This window comes from Atractosteus spatula, chromosome 19 (genome assembly GCF_055471065.1).
Source record: "Atractosteus spatula isolate fAtrSpa1 chromosome 19, fAtrSpa1.hap1, whole genome shotgun sequence".
NCBI classification, from domain to species: Eukaryota; Metazoa; Chordata; class Actinopteri; order Semionotiformes; family Lepisosteidae; genus Atractosteus; species Atractosteus spatula.
This window is the reverse complement of record NC_142724.1, coordinates 9,337,686-9,355,724: the sequence shown is the minus strand read 5'-3', so window position 1 is coordinate 9,355,724 and position 18,039 is coordinate 9,337,686. Positions and strand designations below refer to the sequence as shown.

Sequence of the window (18,039 nt, the reverse complement as noted above, 5' to 3'; positions counted from 1 at the left end):
GAAAAGGAGAAGACGTCTCCTGTATTAAATTGGTTTATTATATAAAGTGAAACAAACAGGAATTAATTATTCTGATGTTAACTACAAAATAAATCAAGATTATTTTCGGTTCGTTTTTTTTTAAATAAGTATACCCAGGTCGACTTTTTTTGACAGGCAATTGTGCTTCTACAAACACCCTTTCAAATTTCTGAAGATCATGTAGCTGTATATAAATGCATATGGATATGCATACGCATACAAATATATACATACACTCGAGTCAGAAGTGATAACAGCCCATCTTTCATAATTTTTTCAGTGTTAAGCTACACGTATTAGCGAAATTCAGTGTTTTCTAAGTTTACTGAACACTGATAAATTAATAGCTTGTTGCTTGCAACTCATGTAATACTTTGATGAGGTACACTGAGCAATGCCCCATACACACCGGTCCTCAAGCTATGCTCTTTACCATAAAAGAGAACAGGTGTGTGTAAATACCAACTGGAAGATTAATTTTGATTTAAAATATGTCATGTCTTATTATAATACTGCCGAGAAGTAAATAAGTTGTCTTCATTGGAGCTCTCTCTCTGAACACCACTCTTCTTCTTGATGTACGAGGTTCTGCAGTGCGAGAGTTGCCGTTACGGAATACAGCCATTCCATCAGAAGACTTCAGGTCATGTCAAGTGGTGTAAAAGTCAGTGGGAAACGTGATTCAGCCTGTGCCTAGGGGATACTCTGAACCTGAGTCTGTTTGACAAGCGAAGGATCAGAGAGTCCTTCGTGCCAGGGAAGAGCAGTGATGCACCTAATAAAGACCTGTGTCCTGTGCAGCTGATGTGGGGTTGGTTTGCGAGGTACGGAGAAGTCGGAATGCTTCTTAGGATCACCTGTTCTCAAAGCATCGTGTGTGGACGAGTTTCGTAGCGTTCAAGCTGATGTTCTCTTTCACCAGGGCAAGAACGGATCGTAATGCTGCGCTGAACAGGCTTCACTGCAGACTCAATGACGCTGGGCTCCCAGTGGGATCACACGGCAGCATTGCTACGCAATCAGAAACCTCTGACATCAGGCAGCAGGTAAAAATGACTGGAGGCACCGTGGAGCTGGAGCTCATTATGAAGATGGAATCTCCCCTGGGATCTCAAAGGTGAACAAATAATTTGCCTCCAGGGGCGTGAATGTTGGTACAACAGGTTTCTTGTTTGGGGTGCTGTGCGGTTTTTGCGCTGTCAGGCATGACTGAGACGGACGTCCGCTGAAACAGTACAGTACGTGCTACAGCCTTTGAAGTTAGAAGTGGGTGACACTCACTCTTGATATTGCAAAGTACTGTATGTGGCGAAAGCAATTAAAGAAAATGGCTAGACTCTGAATACGTTTCCTACAGATTGTGTGTAGAGCGTCAGAGCATTACAGAGAAAAAAATGTAAAACAAAAACCGCTTCTCGTACTCTGTAATGAGTATGTTACTGCCCTCTGTTAATGATTAATTAGAAACCCCTAGCACAATTATTCAAACTCTATTACTCTGTATTACTCTATTACTCCGTAAAACAATTAATCACTTATGATTGCTTTTACTCAAAGCGGGAATGTCTGACGTTCTTGCAAGATAACGGAACATAAATCTCTGCATTAGAATATAAAAGCAATCATGAGTCATGTCAAGGTAAACATTTTTTTTTCCTGCGGAAAGAAATCGTTCCCAAAAGTGGCGATATAGACCCCCAAATGTGCGAACGGTAATTTCCAAATTGTTTCCAAACTGCAAGTCCTAAATCATATCTAAAGAAGGGCAGTAGTGACGGGGGTTCGGTGAGAAATGGAGTGAGGGGGAGAGGGCACAGAGCCCCTGTCATTGTGGGAAAACACCACAATGTGTGCAGAAAGCACTATTAGAATGTCATGTCCCACATATCACATGGGCCCAGAAAGAGAAACATAAGTCCTGACCCACAGGAATGAATGGAAGTGCATGAAGTTTACAGTATATTTTCATGTTTCTTTACACTTTAATCATTTTATAACATCTGTTCATTTCTTTCCATATATTAACCCACTTAATAGTATGTTAAGTCAACAACTGTGTCATTTTCTGTCTATCTGTTTGTACTACAAAGTAAGTAAACTTCCAAATTAATACATTTGTTTTTGTAAAGCATTTTTTTGTGTGTTCGAGCAAAACCTCTTTCTGGGTGAAGTAATCCATCCATCCATTTTCTAACTGTCACGGGGGAGCCAGAGTCTATCCCAGCAAGCAATGGGCACAAAGCAGGGTACGCCCTGGACAAGACACCAGTCCATCACAGGGCACACAGACACAGACATGCACACACTCGCTCCAGGGACAGATGTCCCAGAAGCCAACAGCCAACTCTTGTACTGCAGGGGCCTCACTCCCAGCCCTCGCTGTGTGAGAACTGTGCTGTTGTGAGGAAGAGACAGTGAGCCATCTCCTTTGATCCTGCCATTTTGATCAGGCTTTCTGGGCTCAGTTACAGAACTGTTAGCAGGTCACTTTACTTGACCTCCTCCTGACCACTGGCCTCATTACATACTGTACAGCATGTCTGCAGGGAGGGGGCAGGGCTCACAGGCCCTGAGGGTCCAGTCAGGGGAGCAGGTAGCCTGGTCCTGTCCAGCATTAAAGACAACTATCACTCCAGAGACCCGTGGAGAGTACAGAAGGAGGAAGCAGATAATCTGTGGAAATCAGAGAGTGAAGAATAACAACCCTGTGCTCATAAAAAGAGAAATCATGTGAGGAAAAATGGCATTTTCAGGGCAAAAAGTATCAACAAGTGTTGCGTTTGGAAGCTGTGATGTATGCATTACTCATTTAAAATGGCATGCAAAATGGGTGCATGTATACTGTTTTAGGTTTATATAATACAAAATACAAAAAGGAACTTTACAGTTTTTGGCATTTCTATTCTGTAATTATTTGTGAAAAGAAAAAGTTCTTAAAAATTAAGCAAGGAAGCAATGCTAACCACTGTGCCACAGATTCAGCAGGTCTACTAAGCAAAAATGAATGTAGGTCTTGATGGTATAAAATATTTATTATACTGTATTTTAAATGAGTGCAGTATCAAGTGGAATACCGAAAGGGGCAACAGTGGAGGACACTATACATCCTGGTTGCTTCAGTTAGAATTTAGTGTACAAACACTAAGAAGAGGTTTCATCAGTTAATGTACAAATCTGTTTTCGGTCGCTTATTTGATTTTGCATCATGTAATACATGTTCTGAACAACCTATAGCATTTGTCCAATTATATGAAGTTCTGTGCAAAATGAATTACACATATGAGGTCTGTGTTAACTGCATAAAAAATATGTAAAACAGTATTTACATTAGGCAATAATGTAGCAGCTCTTAATATCAGAATTATCAGTTACCTGTACTATACTGTAGCTTTCAGTGATCTATACTAAATATGTATTACTGTCACTATTTATTATGTGCCGTTTTGCATTGTCCTGTCTACATTGTGTTGTGTCATCTGCTGTACAATGCATGTCCCGAAAGAATAGCAATGTACATGTACAAACTGCAATAAACTTCTTGTACTATTTGATCAAATCTGTCATTTAAAAGCAATGGAAAACATGGCCATCTTACTGACGGCCACTAGATGCCACTGTTCTGCAGCTAACAGGATCGCCTGAACAAGCACGTGCAATGCACATGCCCATCCCTTACAATTCTGAATACTGTAGCCTGTCAGCCCCACCTCTGTGACCAGGCTTGGGAACAGTGAAATTCATACTCCTGACAAGGGGTGGTGTAACCCATCAGGTCCCATTTATATCTCTGGCACATAAATAACTGAGAAGAGACTTAACAGGACCAACTAAGCCAATAATTAGATCAATTAAGTAGGTGAGATATGGGTGACACTATGATGGTAGGGTAGTTCGGGCTGCTCTCTCACAGCTCTCAGATTCAGCCTGGGTTGAGCCCTAGACAGGATGTTTGCATCCTTGCAAACTGTGTTTATGTGTGTTTTTGACAATCATTCTAGTTTCCCCTCACTTTCCAAAGACCCAGACTAACTTGTGCCTCTAAATGGTTTCTATGTTTGTGTGTGTCCATCAAGAATGTGATTGAACTTTACTCCCTGGGCTTCTGGGGCAGACGTCTACAAGCAGGCAGACTTCCTGCCAACAGGAAAGGGCTTTTAAATCATTGATCGGTGACAGTGGTAAAAGACATGGGGTGAAATGACATCCTGTGGTCACAGCAAGACTTGGTTCTGCACCCTTAGGTCCCTGAATACTCTGAGAGATTACTTGGTCGAGGACAGGCTGCACAGCATTTAAGGTCATAAGTTTGAGAGCTAAGTAACAAATTGAATTTGATCAAAACCCACCTAAATGGATTTCAGGAGTAAACCCAGTACTGGCACTTGGGTGGATAAAGGCGGGATATTTCATGCTGCCACAGCGAGTGGGTTGATACTAACCTGGCAGCCGTCTGGAGGCAGAAGTGAGATTTCCAGTCATCCTTGCTCAGAAAACTGCTTGCTCCTGCTGAGGGCTGGCGCATTCCAGAGCTCACTGCAGAAGCAGAGGGGGAATGGGCGATATGCTGGAGGCAGGGCAGCCATTAACCCAGCTGGCCTGCCGTTGGAAATTGTGAGAAAACTGGAGCGTGCATTCAAAGCTAAACTAAAGCATCTCTGCATGCAGAGGTGTATATTTGCTCTTTGGAGCGTGTATCCTGAACAGCTATTGCGTTGATGCTGCATGGGCTTTGAAGCATGTAGAAGTATCCCACGTGCACTTGGGCCTCAATCGAGGAGAGCAGAGCAAGAGACTGAAACTCAGATCAGAGTCTGACAACCAGCACTGCTCTGCTGTGGCAATCTGGATTCCAGCAGATCAATATCATCCAATCTCTGCCACTGCACCAGTGATTGAAACCCAGGGTGCAACACTGCCATTTTAAATGAGTAATGCACACATCTGGCTTCTGGACACATGCCCAAGACTGGAGACAGACTCCTGAAGCTGACTACATGATCTACACACACGCACAATGCAGATGTGCATGGCATTGATGATTCAGGGCTCATACGAATGGATTCTAATTAACACAAGTAATTCACTTTAACAGGAAGCAAAATGTTAAAAAACATATTTACATATTCTGTCCCTGCACTTCCATGTCTTCACAGAAGTGTGGTGCTCTCGTGCTATGTAACACTATGGCAGTGAACTCTGTTCATTGAACTGCAGTGATAGGTTTATAGAATGGATCCTCTCTTTAGACAGCTGAACCAAAGCTGCCAAATATACTGTAATTAGAACTTGTATAAAGTCTCAATACCCAAGTATTCAAATCAAAAGGAAACTAAATTCTTTGTGCTTAGAGAGCTTCACCAGTTGCTGCTCAGTGATTTCCTAAGAATTAGGTCACATCCACTGCTTTGGGCCTATTGTATAAGACTCAAGCATATGTACTATGGAACAGTGTACATTATTGTGTCTTCACCAGCAGGATGCCTTCTGAATGCAAGGTACAATTAGGGAAATGAGCAGCAATATTTTGTTACTCTGGGAACTATTCATCTATTGGCTTATTAGAGGTGGTTTTAAAAGGATTTTTAAGGATTATGACAAGAGCACCACAGCATAAGAGCTGTGTAAGATAAGCATGTACGAGACTCAAACCTATATACACTCCTGTTTTGAAAGATGCCCATCGGGATCCTGCTTGTTCTGTGGTCTGTGTTTTCCTATTCTTTGGACATTAAACTAGATCTATACCAGCAGAGGTTTCATGAGCCACCTGTGCACACAGAGCAGTGAGCAGTGTGAGCAGACCCGCGGAAGAGAGGCCCTCAGGTTAACTTGCTTTTCCTTTGCTCATTGTTGGCATGTCAAGGAAATCTGCAAGAGAACCTTGCCTTAGAAACAAGCTTACATCTGGACAGCAATTTGATCAAAGCTTCCACTCGAGCTTTCTACAATTATATCCACTTTCGCAGCTACCACAATCATGAAAAAGAATTTGCAGGCTTTAATTCACATTGATTATAATATTCACATATTACAGTGCATAGTTGAGCAATGCAAAATGTCGGAAAAATTGGCAAAGTAGCATATAACTTGTTTTTACAGGAAGAATAAAACATTTCTTTTTTAATGATGTCTAAATTTGTTTTTATTTGAAAAGGTATGCTTCCTGAGTTTTTTTTTTTTGATCGACCAAATTAACACCTAATACTTCTTACAGATGGCCAAGCAGACCCCATATTGAGCATCTATCAAAAACCCAGATGCAACGAAACTCTTATTCTCATACACTGCTAATTGCCTGATTTGTCTGGACACAATGCGAGGCTGTGATGTGCATAGGGTTTACCAGTCTGTATCACACAGTAATAGTGTGACAAGCCGGTAGAAGAGTGAGAACAGTCGTGTGCATGAGGTGGGAAGGAAGGTCACAAGGTTAAGTCACGTGCATGCTCGGGATCTATCCATACTACCAACACTATACTCAAGCAGTGGTACCAGCCAGCAGAAGCCCATGATTGACTCTGAAATGGTTAATCACATGCAAAGACACAATCACAGGATCAGCAGGCCATAGGAGCAAGCTGAGGCTGTACACCCAGCTGCACCCATAAAATAGTCATCACATGACTCAGAGCTGTCACAGATACCTCTCTGATAGCACCACCACCACCATGCTGCATGACTGTTGCCTCTGCCTCAACATGGAGGATACTGGCAAAGAGGTCCATTAATGCCAGCTTCAGCTCCTAGCACGTTGCTCCTTGTGGTTATCCCCCTGCCCAACACTCGGCTCACCTGCATTACCAAAGTAACCTTTTCTTCTTTCATGAAGCTCGTTGGCACAAGGCGAGAATCACTCATGACCTATGGCTTCACTGACAGGAGATCCCCACCTAGGATTGCAATGCCTTGTGTCACCTGTGGGACGAAACTACAGCCGAGAGGCCACGCTGTTTACATGCTTGTGTCTTGAGCTGTCAGGGGCAAAAATCAGGTACCTACTGTACTTGATCCATAATAAGCAACTTTTACTTGTTAATTTTGTTTTGCAAATCATGGAATGATGACAATAACCTAAACTTTTGGATAAGCCAACAGAGGTCTACTTACCTCACATCTGGGGTAGAAGTGTTTAATCATACACACACATTACTGTGACTATGATCAGGTTTTTAAAATGAAATAGGAATCTTAATTAATTTACTACTATTGACTTACGCCATTGTATTATGTTTAACAAAAACAACACAATGTTTCAATACCCAAATACTACAGTCTAAAAATATTACAAAATGTCAGGTTTTGCTAAATAAAAGTTATTCAATATATTGAAAAACATTTGACAAATATGACAGGTTTGCTGGATTCCTCTTATTTTCCCTGACAATCCTAATGATCTCAGTTGCATGAATAGTCAGCGCAAATCCTGCCATAAAAACATTTCAAGAACAATAATTTCCACCTTGATCTTCAAATACCGTTTAACTATATGAGCCACATGTTTGGATCATTAACGTGTGGAAAAAAGTCACAGTAAAACTTATAATTGCACATTTGCCCAGTACCTTGCATTACTCACAAGCTCAAATAAATTCAGGCAATTTTGTTCTACATATTAGTTTATTTTTTTCCAGCTCATATAAATCACTATTATACAAGTGCATCTATATATAGATATCTTATTTTAAAACATTTTTATTACGTGATACAAATGTGCATACAGTAGTGATAAGAAAATACTGATCTTTTCAGTACAAATCTATGCCTTAGAATCATGTGACAATTAAAATCATTACTCTTTAAAAAAAGGAACATTAACAAAAATGTAAAAAGCCCATTTTGTCTATACAAGCCTATATTCCAATATATATACGTCTCTTCCATGAAAAATAATATTCACAGTATGGAAATAAACAGCATTTGTAGATTTTTTTTTGTTTTCAATGTACAACTCAAAACTGTTACATTTTCTTTAATGGGTATATTAATTTTGAGAAAAAAAGAGCTCTTTAAGTTGTCCTCTAAAATTAAAGAAGGTGGAATAAAAAATAAAATGAGATGAAAAGATGTATCTCACATCCAAGAACAGCAACCAAATGAGAAAAAATAAAAATTTAAGGAACAATAAATGATAAGAATACTTATTTTGCAATTCAAAAGAATGTAAAAACATTGAAATTCCAAGTACTGTTCCAGTGCTGTAAGAGATCTGATATGCTAGACAGATCTAGCAGTTCAGTAGCAGCTGAAATGCATCCAGGGGAAAAGATGCATTCAGATTTGAAAATGTCTGTCAAGATCCTTAGAGGAACTCCAGGCTGTCCAGTCTACTCCCGGACAATGACAAAACTTTTAGGCTAAGCCACAAACACGATTATTGAAAGCCAAAATGTGTTTTGGATCACTTTAATATCATGTGCTGCTTTTGCAGCTTCATCTATCTGCCGGTTAGGGAGTCACTACTGGGGAAATCTGCAGAACACTTATCATCTCTTCAGATGTGATCTCAGTAGCAACATGTTTCACAGCAGCGCTCTAAATGAGTGGATTTGCCAACTTGTAAGCCTTGCAAAACAGTGAAGGTGACCAATGCAGATTTAACAAAAAGCAGTGTAAAACACAAGCTGAAATGGACTTGTCAAGCAAAATTATTTGAACTTCAGGCGAGTACAAAGAAGTTCACAATTTCCAAGAGAGTCAAATGTTTCTTCAACACAACAAAAGCTGAACCTGACTAATGATAGCTATTCACCTGACGTTCATCCGCTGTGTTCAGGTGATGCCGTCTTCTTCGACGAAGGTAAAACTGTGTTTACGGCAGAAGTGGTAGTTAGGGCTCTGAACTCTAAATGGAAAAGGATGTTTAAGTGAGGTTAAGCAGACGCAGCTATTCTACCCTGAAGCAAGTTATTTGCCTAAATTGCACCAGTTCACCCAGCTGTACAAATTGGTACTAGCATTGCTGGGAGTACTGTACATGTATACAGTACTTGTAATGGCTTAGTGCCCCTAGTTGGGTCGTCTCTATCTGGTTAAAGCTCCATCAGCTGGGATATATTTTGCCCTTATAGGCCAAAAGTCTGACTTCAATTTGATTGTGAAGACCTTCAAGATCTTAGGTGAACCTCAAAGATAAGCTTCTATTTTAATAGTGCAGGTTGTGGTTCTCCTGTAAAGATCTTACAGACTTCTCCAACATGTCAGATTTAATAGCAATTGCGGTCACTTGTTTTGCCCAGGGTCTTGAAAACTTTTCTGTTTCCAATAAGAATCACACTGCTGATTTCATGGGAATGCACTTAAGATCCTCATCATGCACTATCGCAGCCTTGGCAGCAGTCTGTAGAGCTTTTATTAAGACTCCTATCTTCAACCCACTTCTCCAGCGAAAATTCATTACAACGTTCTTAGTTCCAGTTCTCATTCTGAAGGCTTTGAAGAATGTGTTTTTCTAATCACAAAGACAGTGACAAAATAAACAAACTTCTCTGTATCTGTCCAGCAACTGTCCCTTAAGTAATTAAGGAAGTATACAAGGAAACTACCACAGAAGGAGAAGCTTTACAGATAGCCCTGGCTTACTCCGTTTCAGAACACCCTAAAACAAAATATTAAACGCAATTTAGAGCAGCCAGTTCAACAGTTAAATTAAGCGTGTCATGAACAGAAACTCCATACAGAGAGACACCCAAACTGAACTCAAGACTTTATAGTGAACTTAAAAACACTAAATAATAAACTTCAAGACCCTGTACAAAATGCTGAGTGTCTAAAATTAATAGCCTTTCTTGGAATTTGAATATGTACACTATTCATTATCATCACCGAGAAGAGAAGGGTTTATTTACTGGCGAGGTAAAGATAAAAGGAATAGAAGAAGCTTTGTATCCTCCACATTTAGTCTCCCCCGGTGATATGGAAAATATCTCAATGTACTCTGTCTGACATTCAAACACTGATGCACCAGAAAACTTTAAAAATGGGAAACCTAAATATTTTTCATTACATACCTAGCAATTTGTAATTGACAATTGTTTCTGAACATTGCTCATAAGCTGTGACTTCTGAAGGATGTTTAGATGAAGACTAACTCAACTTCCAGGCTGCACTTGAAATGACCTTAACCAGCTGAGCCACTGGGGAGCCCTCGAGCTTTTCATCTGCTGACATGCTGCCAGATCCACAGTGCCCAACAGGAGAGCCAACACTGACTGGAGGAGCTCCTGTCACTGATGTCAGTGCAAGCCTCCAGGCGCTCAACAAGCCACAGCAGACACATGAGCCAAGGTGATCTTTGCTGACTGATTCACATTTGTGCTACACTGGTTCAGCCAGTTGAGCTGCTTGTACCAGCACCAGTCACACTTGGCTCGTGACACAGCCTGTACCAGTGACATCTGAGCCATAAGGATCAACCTGCACTGTGAGCACATGCTGAGAAGCTAAGTGATCTGAAGGTGACGTCATCATCCAGCTGGTTCTTGAAAGAAGTGATGGTACGGGCTTTCACAACATGACCAGGTACTCTGTTCTACCACAGTCCTTTGCGTAAAGAAGTGCCTTCTGTTTTCAGTGTTAAATTAAAAAGAAAGAGCAGGCAACTGTGTTCCCAAATGTTACTCACAGTGCTTTGGGGCAAAATAAGTGTTGGTAGAGATTGTTTGATATTGTTAATAAATGCTAAAAGAGGCAATGACAGGATCCCATACTGGACAGCTAACAGCCCACCTATACAAAAACCTTCACCTTTCCTAAAACATGGCTGATTTGGAAAACTAAAATTGGACCAATGGATACAAATATTTCTTTTCTACAATAATTCAATTATCCACATTCAAATTAATGTATGACTAAAGTATAAATAAACTAATATACACATTTAGCATTTAGTAAAAATATATTAAGATGAGCAGAAAATATATATGGAACAGTGAATCCTCATTTAAGGATGTAGGATCTAGGTTCCATGATGTTGCTTTAACATCAGAAGCTTTGATAGCAGCTAGAAGCACTGGTATGAATTCCATGTCTTTCAAGGGGTGCACCAAGAAAATATTAGGTTATTAATACATAATGAAGCAAGGATTCTAGATTGCTGCATTGAATACTTCACCTTGTCTGTTTGGTTTAAAATGAGCTTTATGGCTGACTGTGCTGACCCATGTGAATGAACTACCAAAAAATAGTCATATGGAAGACATAATGGCCATAATAATAACTGTATTATTGCCAAAAGTGAGAAAATTATCTATTCCGAGCAGCGTCCAGCAGCTAAGGTCATCGCTGACGGGCTATGTAACAGAGACTCATGAAACTCTTCACTGATTGTCTTCTGATGATGTGAGCAAACCCAAATCAGTTGCATTTACACAGTATGTTCTTGCTCAGAACGTATTTCTTGCTCAGAATTGTACACTTTTGAATTGCTTCATGTGATTTTAAGATGCCTCAATTGTCCTAATTTTTTAATAACAGCCAGCCTCATTATAAGAAGCTTTGATCCCAAAGGATCTGTTAATTTAGATGTTTCTGCATGAGCCATTTAATACCAGACAACTTAAATGTATATACAGTAGGTTGCTTTCAAAGTGGCATCCATCATCCTTCAATGCTGTAAAAACAGGTGAATCAGAAATGTTTTCTATTAGTGGAATAAAAAAACTCTTAATGTTGACTTCCCAAGAGCCCCTAACAGACTGTCGTCATCACACACACTAATGGTATGACCGTTCGCTTCACAGTTTCACTGAAAAGAGAAGAGGCTGAGAGTGGAGGGCAATTAATCAGTGCTGGTCATTCTTACTCACAAACAACTTCCTCTGAAGTTCCAATAACCAACTAAGAAAAAAAGAAAAGGTTTATACACTGAATGCTTAACGTGATTTTCATTACGATGATGTATTTTATTAAATGCTGGAAATATTGGGTTCTGTGACAAAGCCTTACATGTCTCTTCTTACGAAAAGGTGAGACACTCACAGCACTATACAAATTTCAAACCATTTTCCCCTCTTCATAATTTAAAACAAAAAACAATCTTCTAAAATAGGACAGTAATTAGAAGAAGGTTTCCAGTGATCTAATAAATATAATTTGATAAAACAATATTAAGAGAGGGTGTTATATACAAAAAAAATCAATGATTAAAATAATTTCCCTACTCTTTCTCTTACTGGCAGATAATTTACTTTAAGTCAAAGCTTCTTGTCAACGGAACACCCTTTTACTCTCTAGAACGACGGGCGTTCTAGATCAATGCAGAGCTTTCTAGTTCGCCTCATAAAAGAAGGACAAGGTAGACCAGGACATTTAACTTAAAGGAAACCTTTTTATCTGCCAATAAGGCAATGCTTTATACTAATTTCGCTCTCCCCCAGGGTGTCATTGCAGTTCACTTTAATCCTTTCATATGAAAAATAAAAACATTCAAATTTATTTAAAAAAAATCGATATACAGAATGGCTGTACAACATCATACTGCCATCAGCACCTGCACAGGACGCCCAGCAGAAAACCGGCTGCTGGCCTCCACCTGCCAGCAAGCCACGTCTGTGCAGTGCCTGCTGGGATGGGTACAGGAGGCTGTACAGCGAAACACCGAGGCTCATATCGTTCCTGTAATGCCTTCTGATTGCTGCTGGGAACTGCACTTTCTCCTTAGATGGCCCAGTTCTACTCAGTTGTCTTGAAATGAAGTGTTTACAGTTTGAGCCACAGAAGGAAGGGGAGGGCAAGACTGTGGGGTATTTAAGAATTATGCTGCATATTTTAGGACCAGCCCTCACCCACCATCTAATTGTATTATTAAATTTACCAAATACAAAGCTAAATGAAGGCTTCTTTTCATTTAGGGTGGCGTTCCATCTGAAAGTACCACAGAGTCTGGTAATATCCTGAAGTCTGACATTTAAAACAACTGTAAACTGAAATCCGGTCTTAAAACTGTTTGGAAAGCAAATATCACCATTTAATGACAAGCAGGCTATTGCCACAGGTCTGAGATGGACTTTTAATGGGATAAAATGTGCCGACGTCCATCTTATTGCTTGATCAATAAAAGAAAAGGGAAAAATATATAGATTCTGCATGGAAAGTTGCCACTGAAATAACAGCCTACATAACAAGGCAAGTACAGAGAGCTCTGAGCATTATAAAGAGTAGACATCTTAGGGTCATATTATAGTTTGCCTTATCATTAATTAATGAATGGTTTCTTTTATGTGTGCAGTATATGGCAGGGAATTTATAAACTTATTTGAATGCATATGCTAAATGGAAAAAATGTCCAGTTTAATCTCAGATGATGGATGCAAGAACTTAGAGGCAGATTTGTAAAAACAGCCCTTATCATTAAGAAAAAAATAAATATATAAAAATTAAAATATGCTTTAACATCAGCTTGGACATTACAGTTCACATTTGCATTTGTCCTCACCAAGATGACAGACCTAAAAATAAGATACAATGAAGAAGACACTATAAAGGAATTTTTTTTTGCATTGTCAGTAATGAAGGTATCTCCTAGCTGTTACATTAAAAACAAACCTATATTTGTAAGAAACAAAGTGATGTATCAGTGCTTATGCATGCTAATCAGATAAAGCATAAAGTATGGAACTGAAATTTAAGAAAGCATTCAAATCTGGGGGCAGACTAAAAATGGAAAAGAGCAGATATTCTGTATTCATATTTTTCTGTTTCCTAACACAGTATGTTTTTAGATGTAAGCTGCTTTTGCTAAATATTTTTAGGTTTACTCTTTGAAGGTTTTTTTGAAAACTACAATCAAGGCTGTCAATTCTGACAGGGAGCATGAACAGTGCAGTGCTTCAGGTAAGAGGCTCACTGAGACAAGTCAGCATTGATGCTGTCTGTTCTGTTCTTAAGAGACATGCATGACAGTAGTGTTCATGGCAAAGCTATACATTTCTAAAATACCTCAAAACTGTGACCTACAAAACAATTTCACAGAAGTAGGCTAACCATCAAACTGACTATTATTTAGAGATTTTCTTCAAGGCAGAGATTGGATTTTTAAATATAAATCACATGGCTTTGCTTGCTCGCTCACTGGTATGAAATGAATTTGCTTTGTTCTGAGTGATCCTGTGCTTGATGCTGTGTTGTTTTACCTTTTACTTTTACTTTAAACAATTTCAGCAAAAACCCCATCCCCATCAAAACACAGATTTACACAAGCAAACCAAGTTCTCAATCACAGCCTCTCCAATTAGATCCTAGTCCCCAGTAATGCTACAGTTTGATGCTCTGCAAAACCTTATTATGTGCCTCCCATTATCCCTGAGCTTGACAAGCTTCAAACAAACATTTCACACACTGCTGTATCAGGGACCTGAGGACACCTGTGAAGTCACACTGCTGATTAGCACTCAAAGCAGGCGTGTGCATGACCACGATCAAGCAAATCATACTGTATTTATGACTGTAGCACTTCTGACAAAGGGATGGAAGGGAAAAAAGATGTGGACAGAAAGGCACAGGTGTGTATAGGGACCCAGACGCCAGGCTCACTTAGCAAGACAGACTCCACATAGCCTTCAGATCTTCAGCCAGTCTTACACTGACACACTGTGCACCAGGTGTTGAAAAGAAATCTGAATCCCTACCTTCGGGAGACAGTTTTCAGGTAGTGAAGCTGTCAAGGAAGCAGTGGAAAAGTGGTTTCTAATTTCAGGGAATCATCACTTTCAAAGAAAGGGGAAGAAATAAACTGCAGTTAAGAAATGGGATAAGGATTTAAATCACTGAACTGATATTCCAATGCTGGTCTGTGCTCTACTGCAGATCCAGATCTTTTTGAATGCAGCTCAGATTTCTGTACTCTACTTCCTTGCTGCAAATTCAGTGTTTTTGTTAGTAAACCACTGGTTGAACAAAGATTTAACATGGCATAGAAGTCCATGCAAACAGAGAATCACCCAGAACAACCAGTGGAATAAGGAACAGGATACTGGACCTGACCTAACATACAGAAACAGTGTAAAAAAACAATCTAAAATCTGCCTAGTCAATAATGAATGTGTCTCCTTACTATTAAATTAAAAATAAACCTATATATGTCAGAAACAAAGAGATGGTATCAGTTTTTATGCATGCTAATCAGATATTAACCATGCAGAGGCTCTATAATTGTAAGCTTTAAGAAAATTGTGCATGCAAATCAAGCCTTATCAGGTTGTTTTTAACTAATTTACAGTCTCTTCATTCAACTTAAATGGAATGTTAGGGAAAAAAAACAAAGAACTGTTTGACAAAACTTAACACTCAATGAATCTTCACTAAACTTTAAAAAGCTACTGTTAAGAGTACATTTTCAGACCTGTGCTAAATTTGCAAAAATTAAGAAACATTTCATTACCAGGCTAAAATAGTTTTAGCAGAACTCTTGATCTTGTGTTCATAAAGGAAACTGCTGGAAAATATTTGATAAACACACGCTAAATCACAAGATTGTAAATGGATATAATTAAATATTAAAAATCACTGATTTAAAACAATGATCTAGGCAATGTGAACTGAATACTTCTACATATATAAATTGTTTTGGTTTGTTAGGTATTGGAACTGCTTTTTGATATTCCGAAATGCTGTAGACGTGCTATCCTTAGCCGCGATGATGTCGTCAATTAAAAAAAAATTGTATTAGCTAACTAAGCACTATTTCTTTTTTGTATCCAGTTAAAAGGGACTGACCTGCATCCAGCATCCCAAAATACACTCTCCCACCCCACTATGAACCCCCCTTGAGCCCCGTGAAGCACCTTGTTTCTGTCTGGGCAGGGGGGACCACCTCCTGTATGGCACCACAGGGCTGTTTTAAAGCTCTATAGCGTGATGACAGTTCCCTCTTCCTCCATGCTCCGGTGTTTCGGCCCCTGACTCCTGCACTCGGCTCCGGATTCGGCTCCAGTCAGGGAGCCGGCGCTGCTGCTCGTAGCCAGGAAGCCATTCTGCTTCAGGCCGAGGTGCAGCTCGTACCTGGGCAAGGAGGGCATGCTGGTACTGGCCGACGCAGCCCTGGAAATCGGCCGGGCTTCCTCCCCAACCTCAATGACCAGGTCTTCGTCATCCTCGTCGCTCTCCATCTCCTCGGGCCGGAAGTTCTGGATGATGTGCGCCGTCGGAGCCACGGAGTAGCCGTAGTGGCTCGTGCCGCTGTCCGAGGACCGGCCGGAGCTCCCTGAAGTCCGGCTGTTGCGCACCACGTTGTTCCTCTGGTTGGCGGGCTTGACGGTGATGATGAGGTTGTGGCTGTTGGCGATCATCATGTCCGTCACCTGGTCCAAGCTCTTCCCGGACACCTCGATGCCATTGACTTCCAGCACCTCGTCGTTGACCGCCAGCAGGCCCGTGCTCTCGGCCAGCCCCCCAGGGACCAGCCGGGAGATGAAAATCCCGGGAACTTTCTCCAGGCCTTGGGGAGTGACCCGAACGCTGGAGCCGTCGCGGATGTAGAAGCCCAGCGGTTTCTCCGAGCCGTGTTTATAGAGCCGCACCCTGCGGTGGGTCTCGGGAAGGATGTCCACGTCAATGATGGAAGACACCGGCCGGAAGTCCCTGGGAAGGCTGATGATGATCGGAGGCTTCTTGCGGTGGTTGTCTGGCCGCAGGACCGTGGAAAGTACATTCTTCTTGCGCGTCAGCGAGTCGGTGCCAAACGCAGAATAATCTGCCTCCTCTGCAGAGACAAGCGGACAGTGGGTCAGTACAGCAAAACTGGACAAATAAAGCCCAGGAAGGTGAATGAGGTTTGCTGCATTAGATTGTTTACCCAACTGTTTATTTTTAAGATGGGCTGAATGTATCAACACAGTATAATTCATAATTCACCATTTTTACACCTGCTGATTGGTCATAGTGTTGCTGCTAGGGGATCAAGACTCGTGCAATTTGAATATATGCAGAAAAGGAAAGACAAACTGTGTATCACTGTAATCAGTGCTTGTGTAAGTGACTGGACACAACATCACATTTTGTCACAAACAGGCAAGGTAACTATTATGATTACTTAGAACACTACAAAAAAATGATTACCTGACAGTTAGTCACATTTATCATATAAACTCTGTTGCCTGGCCAGACTAAATGTAATTTGTTACAGATACGGTGAATGAATACTCCTGAGAGTTTTTATTCATCTGTGGAAGATGAAAAGCTTGAACTTTGAGACCAGTCTCTACATTTGTGGAACAGTTACAACTTCCTGTTTGGAGGTCCGTTAACCCAGCATCTCACATTTAAACATCAATTAACAGTGACTTCCTGGCCATTAATTCAGTTGTCTGGAGTATTTTCAATTGGGTAGAAAGTTGTTCCACTCAGGATTCTCCAAATGCTGTTCTCTATTTAACCAAAGTGTGCTAGTTTGAATTCCACTTGAACTCTCAGTTATTTCATTAACCAAAACACTATTTTCTTTAAATCAGATTTTTTGGTTGTTCTCAGCTCTTGAAGTTAATTTCAAGGTACTCAAACATTTTGAGAGCTGCAATTTGTGATAATATTTTCTAAAATATTCACCTTATTCCTTTAATACACTGTACAATGTTTTTAGAAAGCTTTCTAATACAGTGCTCAGATTTATTACCAAATTTCAGAATTCCACAGCAGCTTAATCATCACAGTGTAACTGGATTATCGAGTCACTGCAAAGTTCAGGTTCAAAGGTTAGGGTTGGATCGCAACCAAACCTTTTCCTTGACAATGATTAACCGGGTACTTCACAATGTCTTCCACCAACTACAACCACTGAGATCTGCAATCAGATTTGTGAAATTAGGATGTTAAAATGGGTCCTGAACCTGAGAAAGGTTACAAATGAGAGAAAGCTTTTTGGCCCATCTTATTTTCTACGTTGTTGGCAATTGATTCTAAAACATCCTCGACTTGAAGGACTTCAGAGTGTCAGTTTCAACAGCTTGGCGGGCATTATTTTAAATCAATACCCCCACTAGAAAGAAATCCCTAGGTTTGCATACCTAAAAGCATGCGCTCATTATT

General features: G+C 40.3%; 1 protein-coding gene across 1 annotated transcript in view; it reads right to left on the bottom strand.

The window, feature by feature from the left end:
• Positions 1 to 7,619: 7,619 nt before the first annotated feature.
• pard6b (par-6 partitioning defective 6 homolog beta (C. elegans)) overlaps positions 7,620 to 18,039 on the bottom strand; it is a 40,905-nt gene continuing 30,485 nt past the window's right edge. Inside the window, exon 3 of the mRNA XM_088937615.1 lies at positions 7,620 to 16,717. Coding sequence (XP_088793741.1) covers positions 15,864 to 16,717 — 854 coding nt within the window. The 3' untranslated portion in view covers positions 7,620 to 15,863. The remainder of the gene's footprint in view (positions 16,718 to 18,039) is intronic.